Source organism: Microtus oregoni, unplaced genomic scaffold, assembly GCF_018167655.1.
Source record: "Microtus oregoni isolate MIOR12 unplaced genomic scaffold, Mior012 000025F_ref0000491, whole genome shotgun sequence".
NCBI classification, from domain to species: domain Eukaryota; kingdom Metazoa; phylum Chordata; class Mammalia; order Rodentia; family Cricetidae; genus Microtus; species Microtus oregoni.
Window position 1 is genome coordinate 4909699 of NW_024543084.1, and position 16790 is coordinate 4926488.

Below are 16790 nucleotides of genomic sequence, written 5' to 3' on the forward strand. Positions count from 1 at the left end.
GCGATGAAAGGAGACAGAGACAGAGACCCACATTGGAGCACAGGACAAAAATCTCAAGGTCCAAATCAGGAGCAGAAGGAGACGGAGCACGAGCAAGGAACTCAGGATCGCGAGGGGTGCACCCACACACTGAGACAATGGGGATGTTCTATCAGGAACTCACCAAGGCCAGCTGGCCTGGGTCTGAAAAAGCCTGGGATAAAACTGGACTCGCTGAACATAGCAGACAGTGAGGACTACTGAGAATTCAAGAACAATTGCAGTGGGTTTTTGATCCTACTGCACGTACTGGCTTTGTGGGAGCCCAGGCAGTTTGGATGCTCACTTTACTAGACCTGGATGGAGGTGGGAGGTCCTTGGACTTCCCGCAGGGCAGGGAACCCTGATTGCTCTTTGGGCTGAAGAGGGAGGAGGACTTGATTGGGGGAGGGGGAGGGAAATGGGAGGTGGTGGCGGGGAAGAGACAGAAATCTTTAATAAATAAATAAATTAAAAAATAAATTAAAAAAAGCTGAGAAACTCAAAAAAAAACAAAAAAGAAGATATATACATAGTTACACGCACCTAGACATACACATAGAAAAAGGAAAAGAATAGGCAATACTGATGGCAGAGAGGGCTGAGATGGAGTCTACGGCCTTTGTAATCTGGGGGAATTAAAGGCAATTTTGGTGCTGAGAATGACCTAGTGTAACATTCAGAAAACGTCTTCTATAAAAGGAAAAAGTAGATACTTTATGCTTTGAGGACCTTGCAGTCTCTGAGGTGGTATGAAATCGGTCAGAAACAGTATGTAAAATAATGAATGTGGCTATGTTCCAACAAAATGTCTGTAATAGAGTAAGGCTTTAATTTGACATTGCAGACCTGATATAAATGAAAAAAATAATGACCAGGAGGGGAAGTGGAACACAAAGTAAGCCGTGATCTTGAATAGGACAGATGAGATGGTGCTAGCAGAGAAGCAGTGCCATGGGGACTTGATTATTATCTCAGCTAAATTTGAAAAGCGGTTGAGCGAGAATTTGCACAGAAGAACAAATATGGACTATAAAACTAGTAAAATATCTTCTGACCACTCTTGCCTACTGAAAGAAATAAGAAACAAGAAAAACATGAGTTAGTGTTAGGAAGGAGGATTGGCTTTTTAAGAGAAGGCAGATGAATTCATCTCAAGTTGTAATTGAAAGCAATTAAGGTAAGGAAACAGTACAGGCAATATAGCCTACTAAAATACCCAATGTTCAATTTGCAATGTTCCAGATGTATTATTGTTATTTATTGTCTATTATTTTGTATTTTATAAATTACCAACTAAATTTTTGTCAAAGAGTAACATATTTTGATTCATTTATCTGCAGTCTTAAAAGCTTTTATTGTTCATCCTATGGGAAAATTGAACCTCTATAATATATTAGAACAGTATTTTTAGGTCATATAGATCATCATATCATCTACTGAAATGTTTTTCAAATCTAGCAAATCCTGCTCTCATTAGCAACTGTGCACTGTGTGCTCCTGTCACTCACTGTCTTATACATTTATCACAATAAATCTGAATTTACTTCAAGGGTTTCCTAACTTGTGTTTTAATGATGTATTTCTTCTGAAAGAAATCAAGCATAATGAAATATATTATGTCCAGTATTTCTATATTTTTCACCAATGAAACATAAATTGTTGAGGTAGAATATACACACTTTGGTTTTATGCAGGTTACACATGGGTTGGTAAGTCAAAACAAACTCCCAAAGACAGAAAATCAATTGATGCATCAGGCGGAGAAGGCATGGATGGGGAAATGAACCGTCACACTGATACTTTTCCTCTTGAAATAATTTAATTTAAAAGAATTTGAAAGGACTTGGTTACTTGAACATAGTAATATGCTAACATTCTAAAAGCTGAACACTGATTGACATTAAATGCGTTACCAATCCTTCAACTAAATGTAAACCAATCTGTTTTTAAGATAACAGATATAGCTTCTTCTCAGGATCAATTATGCTTAATATTAATGTATTTAAGCTTAATCATTGTGTGTGCAGAGTTTGATATAAGGCTATATTTGTTTTTCCTCTACAGAACTGCTACCAAATTGTCAGCAACTGAATTGCCAGTTTAAATGTGCAGTGATCAGAAATATTACAAAATGTTACTGTGAGGATGGATTTGAAATAGCAGAAGACGGGAGAAGCTGTAAAGGCAAGTATGAAAGGCGACTCTCTCTGTATTCTTTGGCATGCACCAAGTACTTCAGATAACCACCACTTTAGGAAGGAGATAGCTGCATTTTTCCTTAATTTTTTGAGGATCCAACCCTCTTAAAAAGGCATCATAGCATTTGAACATGATTATATGATAAGCAAAGTCTTTTCCCCTGTCCCAGAACAAGTAGAGAAATACAAAGTGGAATTCTACAATCCTTTTTAAGAGTAGTTCTTTTAATCCAAGAACCTTCTACTAAGCCACATTTCTCTAAGTTTCTTCCCCACTTCTCAGTATGTCCATGGGCCAAGTATGGAGCCTCTATTCATTCTTCTTGATATACCATTAACAATACAAAGTGAAATAGTATCTAATACTTGTATGAAGACTTAGTTAATAGAAATTTAATAAAATATTTGAAAACAAACTTTTGTCATGTTAAACGTTTACATTTTTTTCTTACAAAATAAAGGTTAGCATTACCCATAAAGTATGAGAATTACATATGTATTCGTACCAATTTTTAACTTATTTTTCAATAATAGCAAAATCTGGAAATACAGAAGTAATATTTAGCCTCCCACTACCACACTAGATTTAATTATTTTTACTTCTTAATTGATTTATGGTTATCATATTTCTGCAGTGTAGTAGAGATGTAATTAAATAAAATAATTACTATGCATGTACTGTTCTTTAAGGTTTTGACATCAATAACTTTGTTATCTGAGGTTTGATTAATACCACAGCAATCAATATAAATATTGACTTTCATATTATATCCATTTCTTAATTGTAGTTTGGGGACCCAGGTGTTGGCCTGCCATACTTGTCTAGCATGTGTGAGTACCTGGGTTTGAATCCAGCTCTCCAAAGGGTTAATTGCTCCAGATTTTCGGAGCACTCTTTGGCAAATGTTCATCCTTCAAAATGATTCATCTGTAACACTAAAATATTATAGGTCATTGCTGTATTCTTTTGACATCTATGATATGTATGCTAACATATGTATAATCTTTATGTACTTATAAACCCAATATGTTGTGTGCATTTACATAGTCCTGAATATATGTATTTTAAGCACACATATATGCTTAAATCTGTTAATATATACATACTAAGATATAGTTATAAATTACATAAATACACTAAATAACACGAAACAGAATACTATACCTTCCAAACCACTAATAAAGACAATATTTTCAAAATAACTTTGTTTTCTCTAAAGTAATTTTACTTAGGTGATTATTTGACCACTTATGCCTTAATACATAGTTTTAAACTCAAGATAATTGAGAAAAAACAATTTTTCAAAATTCTAATGTCAAAAGCATTATAAACAAAATAGGACTGTTTTAGTGACATTTCTGTTGCAATGATAAAACACCATGACCAAGACAACATGCATAAGAGTTTATTTGAGTTCTCGGTTGCAAAGGGATAAGAGCCCATCACCAACCAATCAGGGAAGCATACTGGCAGGCAGGCATGGAGTCACAACCAGGAATTCAGATCTTAAACCACAAACAGGAAGCAGAGAGAGTGAACTCTGAATGGTATGAGTCTTTTAAACTTCAAAGCCCCCAGTGATGAAAATGATGCCTTTTATTTCATCATTCATCATCTATGCTAAAATGCCTCCTCAAACTGCACGACGAACTGGGGATTGAGCATTCAAATGAACAAGACGATGGGGGATATTCTCACTCAGATTCAAAACCTAAGTCTACAGGATCTATATTAATCATGAAGAGGCTTCTTTTGATGCTTTGGTACTTGACTTTTAGGTTATTGTTTATTTTGTGTGAAACATAAATATTATAAAAGTATTCATAATCAAATATTTACCTTATCCTAAATCTGCCATAAGAAGACAAAATACTGCTTTAAAATAAATTAGAAGACCATACACAGAATTTCACATTTTTGAACGAATCAGACCAACACTAATGTCTTTATAATAATGAAAGTCAGCCAAACGTAAATTTGTGTCAATCAGGAAGTCTTTAGACCTGCTACATTTTCCTCATTTAAACCCGATCTCATTATTTATATTTTAGGCTAGGGTATGGACCTCTGGGCACCCTTGTCTTTCACTGAGCCTTAACTCAAAGTACTCAAGAATTGTGTTTTCTGGAGCCAAAGTGGAACTGAACGAAAGTTCAGGAATCTTAATCTCTTAATTAACAGCAAAAGCTCAGCCATGCTTATTTTCTTCTGTTGAAAGAAGGAAAAAACAAAAGCATATGTGGTGATTATTTTGGAAGTAACTCATAGAAAATGGATTTCTTTTATTTTGCTTGCATTCCTTAGTGGCCAAGTGTGAGAAACATTTATTTCTCTTTCACTGTATTTCCCGACAATTCCCTGTCCTTATGGAAAAAAAAATGAAGGCAATATCATAAGAAATGGCATGTCTATTCTTCCGTAGCCAATTCTGTGGAGTTACATGAATGTTACAGCTATATATTCCGTCTAGGTTAAAAGAACAAAGGAAATTGTTAATCACATTTCTGTCCTGGATAACATAATCATATCAGTAAAAGTAAAACAGAAACCAAAAATATTAATGTTGGAAAAATCTGTGAAAGTAAATAAGCATCATTACTGCAGCCAAGGGCTGAACTTTTCCAAATGCAAACCTAAATTTCTTTCAACATTACTGTTAGACCTAGCTCCAAATACTGTTCTATCTCCCTAAATACTTGCTTCAAATGAGCCATCCATGACTGCAAGTTATTATAGGTCTATAAAGAAATCCAAAGTCAGAGCAAAGAATTCCATATAGGTTAATTCTTTCCCAACTTAAATAGCCCCTTATGCTACACAGCAAGGTTTTTTGCTTTCCATTATTAAATTCCTTTATTAGCTTTAGTTGTCCCAGAAGCCAACCCTGCAACAAGAATTCAGATGAAAGTTTATCTTGTTTTTGGTATTTGTATATTTCTTTATTCTTTTTCCTTCCTTTCTCTTCCCCTTCCCTTTTCTATTTCTCCCTTCCTTATTCTTTTATTCTCTTTCATTCCCTGCTCCTACCTTTCCTTAATTTATCATAATAATAGAGAAATGTGATGCACAAAGATAAAGATTATTAATATTAGAAGAATTAATATAGTGACAGCAATGTCTGACTGAAGTAAAAAATGTGTGGCAAAACCTTGTAGAAGGAGGGACAAAAACTGGACAATTGGACTTTTTTGTTGATATTTCCAGGAGTAGATGGTTGTATATTGGAGGCGAGATCATCTCTCAATCATTGGTGAACTCCCTTCCTGATGGAGGTTCTCATGGAAAAGAAATCAGGGTTGTCACAAGATCCTGCTTTGTGGAATTGAAATGAAGGATCTTTGGAAAGTGGACAGTTATTATCTGCTACAGGTCTCTTGAGAATCCTTCTCTAAATTGTCCCATGGAGTTCTTTATTTTACTACAGTATGCTGCTTTCTTAGTCTGTTTGGTCAATAGACTTTTTTCATCACTGACCTGTATAGGTATCTTCTGGTACCTATTAAATCAACTTCCTTTCTTTACTTCTCCTGACTTAGATCTAATCAGTGTTTCCTCTACTATCATAGAACCTACTGGATATATTCACTCTTCCCATTTTTATATTTATTCAAACCATTTCATGTGCTGCTCAATGCACTCTCTAGTTTCCACCTTTCCTGCATACCTTGAAAAATTTGTGCCTTTGATGCCTCATAGTGTAGTCAAACAACATGCTCACATTTTTCAAATTAAAAAAGAGAAGAATAAAAAGAAATAAGGAAGGAAAGAAAGAAGAGAAGAAAGCAGGAAGGAAGGGACAGAGGGAGGGTAGGAGGGAGGGAGGGTGAAAAGAAGGAAGAAAGAAAGGAAAGAAAGAAAGAAAGAAAGAAAGAAGAAAAGAAAAGAAGGAAAGAGAGAGAGAGAGAGAGAGAGAGAAAATAAAGAGAAAGAGGAACTCTCAAATGTCTACAAAGAACTTGCCTCATTTTGTGGTCATCGCATTACAGCTGCCCTCATCCAGATCTTTTGAAACTGACTGCATTATGATCCTAAATTTGTGACCTCTATTTCACTCTTTCAAGCACTGCTGTTTTGTAACCTAGTTATTCATTTAAAGAAGCTTTGAAGATTTTTTTTCCTTATAGTTAAGGAAGGCTAATTGTTTTATCATTGTTCCCTATGACTTTGATAACTTGGGATGTTTGAAATGTTGGCATATTTATTAGTATATCTAAACGTCCTCTGCATCAGTTATCATATGAAAAGCTAAATGCATACTATAATTAAAGGTCATTTAATTCCCTTTAAAGGATTTAAATGTCTGAGAAGTAAAACCTAGTGTTTGTAGATGCCTCAATTCAGTTTGAAAGTCACTCAATAAAGGCAATTTCTACATGTAGAAACATGATAGAAAATGATTTAGAATGTAGTATGGGATTCTCACATTGTTCCAATATTAACACCCTACTTGTTGACTCCCAAAGGCAGTTTTTATTGGGTTCCATTGGATTATTAACTGTGATCATACTAATTCCAATCACTGACATCCTCTGAAAGTTCTTGTTTTTAATATCCTCAACGAATCATGGAGTCCCCGACAGAGGATTCTCATGGAGGCCATTTCCTTACCTGTCCTCCCTACATTCAGGTACTATTTTGTGCCAGGTGAATTTTATCTTCACATTCCTTTCACTGTGGGTAATAGTCAACTTTATCTTTTCTTTTAATGTCTAGCTTCATACTCTCCTAACTTCCAAGCATAGGTCAGATACCTCTCTCTCTTTCTCATCAAGCCTATATTTTCCATTGCTTTTTGTTCATCACCCAAAGAATACTCTACAGACAACTGAAAGTTTACACAAATACATAAATAAAGCTCAGGATCTCCCTCTATTTAAACCCATACTTCCTATATTCTTTTTTGTCAATATTGGATGACTGCTCACTTTTATTATTTAGCTTTCAGATGTTATTTAGCCTATTTAATAAATTTTGTTCTATTCTCTTTTCTCTATTATTACTGCCGCTGACTTCAAAATATAATGAATTTAAAATTAACTGGGTGAGGTATCACCGAGAGAAATAGGAATTTATGACAAGACTTCATAGGAATTCTAAGTCTAGCCTAGACTTCATGAGACCCTCTGACAAACAAATGTGCACACACATACACACATACATATATTTATATTTTTTTCATATTTCTGAGATTAATACTCAGTTTTATAGTTTAATTTTTTTCCATATTAATCAGTCCATGTTTAGCCTAAAATCATTTAGAATTAGAAAACAAAGATCATTGCTTGGCTCCTTTCTAATTAATATCTTCCAGATGTTGTATATAATATATACAGCCCTCTAGATTAGCATACAAATTAATTCATTATCGGGACTATAAATTGCCTTTCCCCTCATACACACTTATATCACTTGACTCCTTCAGATCAAAATTCTATGTCATCTCAATGCCTGCTAGAAGCCTCTAAGTCTAACTGTAATATACGTTTTATCGACTAAGGAAATCCTAAAATTGTTTAAAATTGGTTTCTTAGAAGTTTTCTTTTTTGAATTGAAAAAAGATTTTTTTCTTACCATACATTCTGATTATGTTTTTTTCTATGTGAACTCCTCTAAGATTCTCTACACTTTCCAAGCCACACAAACCCTCTCCTTTTCCTTCTCTCTCATTACAAAGCAAGCAGCCATCTGAAAAGAATACGATAGAAAAAAAATGTTTTAAAATGGACAAAACAAACACACAACAGGGGAAACAAAGAACCAATTAAAATGCAGAAGAAATATATACAGACACAACACAAACCCATTCAAACAAAATCAGAAACCATTCTATGTAAGAAAGAGATCTGTGAGGAAGGAAAAAAACAGAACAAATTTTATTTATTTATTTATTTAGAACAAATTTTAAAATGTCCAAAAATACCACTGAGTTTCTTTTGTATTGACCTTATACTATTGGGCACAGGGCCTGTACTCAAGTTTTCTTTGAGTGTGGTTCCTATATCCAGTGAATTCTATATGTAGTCAGACTCTATTGGAGAAAGAAAGCTTTTTTTTTTTTTCTGAGAAAGGCAGCTATCAATTGGAACAATAAAAGTAGATGGAGAACTATAGATGATTACGCAAATCTAATTAAGAGCAAATTCAGGAAGTCCAGCTTGATCCTCAGCACATAAATGTACGTGTTGAACAAACCTGAGTTGGACCCCAGAAGCTCATGAAAATAAGCATGGGAGAGAAGTGGCTCTACTAAATTATATACACAATGATAACAAAATGAAATGTTTAAAAATGGTAACAGTTTTAGTTTCAGTAAGTGTCTGATAATTTCTCTTTTCAAAATAGTGAATAGTGTTTTCAAGGTTTGACTCAAAAATCACATTTAATCAGTATATTAGAAGCATTCTACCAGATTAATTGTTAGATAAAAGAATGAAAAGGCCATTCCTATACATACTGGAATAATTCAACAAATATATATTATAGTGCTTTTGACAACATTATAAAGACAATCATGTTCGTCTAGCTAGCATGACCATTACAAAGTCATTACCCTTTTATAACAAGTAACTAATACTAAATATGATCTTTCTACTTTGTAAATATAAAAACAGCGATGAACTTGACTTTTAAGTGAAATTAAACTGTTTATTAGAATTAGTTCAACTTTTAAAACAATAGTTTCTTTGAAAGTAAATATTTTCTTCAAGAAAACATTGAAATCTCCAAATATAAAGTTGCTTAGAAATGACCTTAATTTTTCTTTCAGATCACGATGAATGTAGCATTTACGGTATTTGCAGCCAGACCTGCTTGAATACGTATGGATCCTATGCTTGCAGTTGTGTGGAAGGCTATCTAATGCAGTCAGACAACAGAACTTGCAAGGTGAAACATGGTAAGTTCTAATTTTGCTTCTTCCAGATTCTCTTTCTCTGATTACAGTTCTTTCTTTTGCAATGTGGTGCAGTCATGTGGGGCAGCTTCCGCTCCTGTGAACACACTGATACGTGCTAGAGACTCAGAGCAATCCTTTTGGTAATTGTTAAATTTAGTGAACCCATTCAACTGGAGAAATGTCTAATTGGAAAATAGGTGGATTAATGGATTTTAATTACCGATCATTTTACCGGACTCTCTAATATAGGTCGATTCTGTGGACTTTTGCTTTGAGCCTGAAGCTTCTATTCCATATCCTAGGGTGATCTGCTACAACCCAGTTCAGTTTACTCTTTTACTTAAAGTTTGGCAATAACTTCTTCCCATCTTGAGAATAACATGTGATCTAATTAATAGAGTATGAGCATCTAACTATCTAATTTATTATTTACTTTTCCAATTCTGTTTCTGTCCCTGTCTTGGCTTCCATCTCTTCAGTTGACTCTCTCAGAAATTCTGTTTTCTTTCTTCTACTGTACTGAGATTACTCCTCTACGCCTGTTAGCAAGTACTTAGTTACAAGAACGAAGCACGATTAATAAAGATAGAAAGAAATTGAGGTTCAACTTAAAGGTCAGGAAAACAATAGAGCCAGCCACTGACTCTTACCTAGACCTAAGTCTGAAAATGGTGATCCTGCCTCCAGGAATCTCAGAATGACAATGACACTGTGAGCTGTCTCTCCAGTCTTATATTCCTCTTTAGGGCTGGGATTAAAGATGGTCACAATTGGGATTTAATGCATCCACTGCCCGGTTTCTATGCAAACTAGTGTGGCTACTGTGTTTAAAGGTGTGTGTTATCACTGTCTGGTATGTAAGGCTGACCAGTGTGGTTGTTTTACTCTTTGACCTTCAGGCAAGTTTTACTTATTAAAATACAAATAAAAAGCCACTCCACAGGAAGAAATACATCTTTTACAAACCTAAACTGAGTGAAACTTGATAAATTGTTGTTCTGAGTTTCTTTTATAGACCTCATAACTTGTTTGATCATTTTCTTAATACAGCATGAAAACTATTTAGAAAAAAATATTTGCATCTAAAATCATAAAGAGAAACTTCTTCAATTCTTCATTTGTCTCTTTCAATTAGAAACTTCATGTACAAGACCATAATTGCTTGGGTGTGGGATCCAGACCTTTCAAAACATTAAGCCATGTTCTATGTTTCCAATTTCCCTTTCACGAAGAGTTCTCAGACAAATGTTGATGTCCTAAAGAAAGCTGATTCTCCACTGTTTCTATTGAGACAGACAATATTGCCTCAGACACTCAGGGAAAATGAAATGTCATAAACCCGACTCAAGAGAACACTGCTTCTCTTCCTAGAGAAGGAGTTTATCTGACAGTAATAGGATATGAGTAGAGAGAGATGGTGCACGGTAATGTCACACTGTTTCAAGGAAAGGTGATGACTCCAGAATTGATGATGGAATATACAAATCACCTCTATGCCCTTCGCTTGAAGACAGTGTCTGCCTACAGAGTTCAAAAAATAAACAGTTGCCATGGTGATATTGTGGCTTAAAGCTTAAGGAAAATGAGTTGCTAATAACAAGGGCCTAAGTCTATAACAAAGAACAACTGCTTTTGAAGGTCACATGAATATTTGATTCCATGCATTTGCACAATTCAGGAAGAAAACCATCAGTCTGTTTCCGTTTTCTCACATTTACAGCAAATAAACCAGAGAAAATAGTTGGTTTCGGTTACACGTATATTTTTCCTTTATATATCACCATATACGTATATACATAAGCAAAACTTTCCAGAGATTCTGGAAATATACAACTATCAAGCCCTAATTATGGAGAAGTTAGCTAAAACCAGACTGAGGAGGAAGATTCTACAGAAAGATCCTTGGGGCAGGGGCTTTTCATAGGAACTGATAGCAAACTGTCTTGAAAGGTGATTACAAAGAGGCTGAAGTTTTAATATGAATCATTGTTGTGGATGTCTAACTGTTCGCTCCTAAATAAGACTGTGGGGTCTGATTTTCAATCTGACAATCAATAATATTTAAGCAAATTAATTCAGTTACTTGTTTTTTTCATCTTTCTAGTAATATGCCCGAACATAAGTAAAATTTATAAGCCTTAAGAACCACTTTATGAAGCATTATTGATGGAAAGATGGCTATTGTAGGGTTTGTGGTCAAGAGGAAAGGGCACACAATATTAAGCAAGAAGCTTTAGTTCTTTTTTTTTTTATTAATATTATTGAGAAAAGGAAGAAAAAAAAAACAAGTTTCCACCTCCTCCCAGCCTCCCACTTCCCTCCCCCTCCTCCCACCCTTCTCCCCCTCCTCCCATCCTTCTCCCCTTCCTCCCACTCCTCTCCCCCTCCCTCTCCAGTCCAAAGTGCAGTCAGGGTTCCCTGCCCTGTGGAAAGTCCAAGGTTCTCCCCCCTCTGTCCATATCTAGGAAGGTGAACATCCAAACTGGCTAGGCTCCCACAAAGCCAGCACATTAAGTAGGATCAAAACCCCGTGCCATTGTCCTTGGCTTCTCATCAGCCCTCATTGTTCGCCATGTACAGAGAGTCCAGTTTTAACCCATGCTTTTTCAGTCACAGTCCAGCTGGCCTTGGTGAGCTCCCAGTAGATCAGCTCCACTGTCTCAATGGGTGGGTGCACCCCTCGTGGTCCCGACTTCTTTGCTCATGTTCTCCCTCCTTCTGCTCCTCATTGGGACCTTGGGAGCTCAGTCCAGTGCTCCAGTGTGGGTCTCTGTCTCTATCTCCATCCATCACCAGATGAAGGATCTATGATGATATGCAAGATATTCGTCAGTATTGCTCTAGGATAGGGTCATTTCAGGTTCCCTATCCTCAGCTGCCCAAGGAACTAACTGGGGACCTCGGCTTGGGCTCCTGGGAGCCACTCTAGGTTCAAGTCTCTTGCCAACCCTAATGTGGCTCCCTTAACTAAGAATTGTGCTTCCATGCTCCCCTGTGGGGTGGGATGGTGGTAAGGGGAGATGGGGAGAGAAAAGGGAGAAGGGGAGGATGGGGGGAACTTGGGGAAAAAGGAAGATTGGGATAAAAGAAGCTTTAGTTCTTATTTGTGAAACTGAGGAGTTCCCCCATACATTTCATATTCTGTTAATCAAACATTTCTGAATTGGAAACCTTCATAGGTAATCTGCTTGTGATCATAATTGGTACTTTACACTACCTACCTCAAAAGAAATATTTTGTAAAAGAAAGTCAGTAAAGTTGCATCAGGCATGAATACTGGGGTAATCCTGAACTGTAGAAGGAGACTCAATAAAAGGAAATGAGTTGATGTACAGTCTATGACTGCAATGGGATTTATAGGAAAAGGAAATAACTGTCTAATCAAATATTAAGTTCAAAACACTCATTATAGCTACTGCTGAAACTTCCTGAAAACTTGAATGTTTTGTTTTGTAAGCAGAATTCTAATAATGATAAAATTTTCTTTATTGGATGTATCTTCTAGTTAATTGATTTAAGTTGATTTTGTTATAAAAATATGTTAGTCTGTGTCTAATCAAACTTGGAATTTAAAGTAACAGTTCCAGTAATGGCGAAAGATGTTTAACTTGTGCTCACCACTATGAAAGAGAGAGTGGGAGAGTTTTTACTTTTTTAGTGAGTGGAGCAGCTAGAACCTTCAGAGATGTGGACCCATTGCTTTTCTTAAGGATTCTTTTGTAGCTTTTGTTTGTTTGTTTTTCAAGATTACAGTAGTATTTTATCATTTCCCACCTATCTTTCCTCTCTCTAAACACTGCCACATTTCCTTTCTTGAATCTTTTCATATCCATGGTCTATTTGTTCATCAATTGTTGTTGTTGTTTTTGTTTTGTGTGTGTATGTGTATTTCAAAATATATAACTACCAACTGCTCAGTCTGTATAATGTTACCTGCCTGTATGTTTTCAGAGCTGAAAATGTAATCACGGATCTTTTATTTGTTGCTAACTGATTTAGGGTCGAAAAATATCCTGAATAAGTGAAAACACTTGTGGGTATTTCAAGTCTTATATTGGTATAATGCAATTCAGTGCATCATTAAATAGAGCTGGAACAACAACACCCCTACGTTTCTTGCTATTTTCATCACTATGACAGGGAAGAAAAAAGCAAGAACAAAATTAAAACTTTAACTTCCCAAGTCCTAAATTAAAATACTGGAAGTATCTTAACATACAATTAAGTACTAATGCAGTACTAAGGTCTTTGCAGTTGAAGAATCAACCACCATGGAAGTCAAAGCTGCTTTTGCTTCTTCTTATTCAGCAGGTGGGCTCCTGTATAGCAAAGGATTGTCTCTCTCCCAGTGTTGTTTGCAGTTCAGTTAGTAAGGCATCCTTCTATGTTTTCTTTTTAAAATTCACCTCACATTAAATGCTTCCTTATGAGATGAATGCCTCAGAATGTTGTATAGCTCAGAACAGCTTCTTGTGAAAGATCAGTAAACTAGATTAAAGTTATATCAGAAATTTTGCTCTTTGTAAGAGTCCTTCCACTGACCTGTAAGTGTGATGGCATTTAGTGACAAGATGAGATATGAAGTGTCCTTAGCTAAGAGCCATCCTAGTCGACTAGCACAGTACAGGAGTTTGCTTTGTTGTTCTTTACGTGGCACACATAGGTAGATGGCATTGTAAACATATAGCAAATAGCAGCAGAAAAATAGCTCGGTGCTTAGAAAAATTATACATAGCACATGTTTTATAGAAACTTCTGGGAACTAAGATGATGATACAGAGGTGCTGAGGCTAAAGAAAAGGAGAAGCAAAAGCCTGGATGTAATTGTAAAGAAAGTAAGATTCTTTTTTTTTTTTTTTGCCAGTTTGAAGTATTGTTTTGGGGTGAGTATAACTTGGAGATGTTTGGGAAGCTCTGTTTTCGGTCCCTTGTACATGTCATCTCCACTAAGGTCTCCCTTTCCAGAAGACCTGAAGTGGTTTGAGGGATGTATCTGAGCTAAGGACAATCATAGTAAAATGAACTCTCATCCAAAGAACCAGGCTGTATTGCCAGAAGCTCTACTCTATGGCAATTCTAGAATTGTCCAAAAGTCTGAAATATTGAGCAAATAGCCTAGCCTTAGAAAAATATTCATCGTAAGGAATTATATCTGTTACATTTGTTGTCTGTCCCACTTGAAGGTTTGCAAATTAAATTCCATGGGATGAAAATTTCCAGTGTCATTTCCATTTCCCAAATTATACAATAGGGTTTTTTTTCTATCTAAAACTGTTCAAGAGTAGAATAGCACAAATAAAATTTTTTATAGCTTTGTTTTTTCTGCTTTTTTCTGCTTTTGCTTTTACCTGGAAGGCATAGTCATCTTCATAGTCTAGTAAGTTTCTTAACCTGTCTATATTTATAACCAGGAACAAGGTTACAAAATGAATAAGGGATAACACAATCAAGGAATCTTATGTGTTATCACATCTTTGATTTACTCATAGTTTAGGAAAGTATTATCCATGACATGAAAGCATATCCTTCATTAGCTTTTGAAATTCTTTCTTTTTGAAGTTTATCTGGGACATTTTTCTGATATGACAAAATAACTCATTCTTAAGCTACAGATATGAATTATAAAATTTGCCTTTTAGTCCATGGCACACTAGGCACAACTTTATACTCTTTAAATGTTTTTTGTAGAATAGCTATTGAATCACTACCTAAATCTTCAAATTAGAACATTACTAACTTACACCCTTCTCAATGGGTGTCTTTTAAAAATATTGGATAAATTTAATGAATAATGATAAAAATTGAAACATTTAGGCTCATAGTAATGAGAAGTGATTGAGAGATAAATTATTTAGTTATAGGTGTAATGATGAGACATGAGGAATAAGATTAATATTATGCCCATTTAGCATAGTAATGTGAATAGGTCCACCCCTAGCACCTAGGAACTTTTCAAGGCACAGGTTCTTGGCCACTATATTGGGCTTCAACTCATGGAGTCTTACATAAACCTTATCAAAGTAGTTGGTTCCTCCCATGATGTTTGTATCACCACTGTCCTACTGGGCATATCTTCAAAGAATAGTTATTATTGTGACTTATGGTGTTCATGGCTGGGTAAGCCTGATAATTGCTTTTCCCTTCAAGTAACATGTACAGCATCTTCCAGCATTCTGAAAGCCAGCTAGTAGGAATTTTACTTTCAGATCAGTACGTTTTTGATTTCTCCATGTTCTTTGAATTGAGTATGTGTTATCTTCAGCAATAGGGGTGATTAAAAGCACTGACAATAAGCAGTAATGTTTGGCGTACATAGGTTGTAGCTTTCCAAAAACTCCAGAAGAATGCCAGAAGAGGAACATGATTCCTGGCATTGGGAATTTAATTGCTTGCATGTGGTGTCTAGTAGTGATATTACTGCCTCATTATAGAGCAAATTATTTTAAATTGTTTTTAACATGTGTGCATGTATACATTTCAGGACACTTTTACAATACTAGGCTTCCATAAGACTTTTTTCAAGATATCTTTAGTGCTGGCTATAAGTTTCCATATTTCCTCCTCCTCCTTTCTGCTCTCCCATCCCTCATTAAATATTTCCTATTCCATTATTTCTAATTCCCATTTATAACATTGTATCAATTTCTTTTCACTAGAAATACCCTCTTGGCCTTTTTCTAATTTCCTGTTCTCTGTGAATCTTCTAAAGGAAGCACACATGTCTGAAGACTCAAAACTAATATTCATAAATTAAAAAGAGCATGCAACTTCAGCTTTCTATTTTTTGAATAGCTCACTTTCAAGAAATGCTTTCCAGTTACATTCATTTTCCTGAGAATGCAATAAATTTTAAATTAAAAATTTCCAACAGCTGGATAACACTTTATTATGTAAAAGTAACTCATTTTCATTGTTTATTCATTAGTTGATGGGCATCTAGTTTGTTTCCATTTAGGAAATGGAAAACTATGGCGAAAATGGAAAAGTATCATTTATAGAGTGGCAAAGAACATGGATTAGCGGGTATCTCTATAGTAGGATATAGAACCCTTTCGGTGAACGCCTATTGTATAATATGACTCTATCATATGGTAGATCTATTTCCAGAGTTTTGAGGAAAAGTCATACTGATTTCCACAGTGACTATATCAGTTTACACTCATAACAGCAGCAAATAAATCACCTGCTTTTCCTGCATCCTTGCAATAATTTGTCCTCATTAGCTCTTTTGATCTTAGCAATTATGGCTGGAAGAATGATATGTCAAAGTAGTTATAATTTGAATTTATTTGTGTTAAAGATGAAACAGTCTTAATTTCTTCCTAGCTGTTTGGACTTTTGTTGTTGTTTGTTTGTTTGTTTTCTGAGAACTCTGTTTAATTCTATACCCCAGCAATTTTTTTTTTTTGCTTTGGTTCTTGCTGTTTTTGTTTTAATTCTTTGTATACTCTAAGTAATTATTTTCTGTCAGGTCTATATCTGGTAAAGAATTTCTTCCCACAATTTAGGTTGCCTTTTTCACTTGAATGGTGGTGTCCTTGGTTGCACAGAAAATTTTCAGTTTCCTGAAGATTTATTTATTACTTGTTGATATAAATGCCTGTGTTACTGGAGTCCTATTCAGAAAGTTGTTGCTTCTGTCAGTGAGTTCAAGCACATTCTCTACTTTGTCCTC

General features: G+C 35.3%; 1 protein-coding gene across 1 annotated transcript in view; it reads left to right on the forward strand.

Moving 5' to 3' along the window:
- Lrp1b (LDL receptor related protein 1B) overlaps nt 1–16790 on the forward strand; it is a 1777071-nt gene that overhangs the window by 810825 nt on the left and 949456 nt on the right. Inside the window, exons 4-5 of the mRNA XM_041674488.1 lie at nt 2086–2205; nt 8987–9115. Of these exons, the coding sequence (XP_041530422.1) occupies nt 2086–2205; nt 8987–9115 (249 nt within the window). The remainder of the gene's footprint in view (nt 1–2085; nt 2206–8986; nt 9116–16790) is intronic.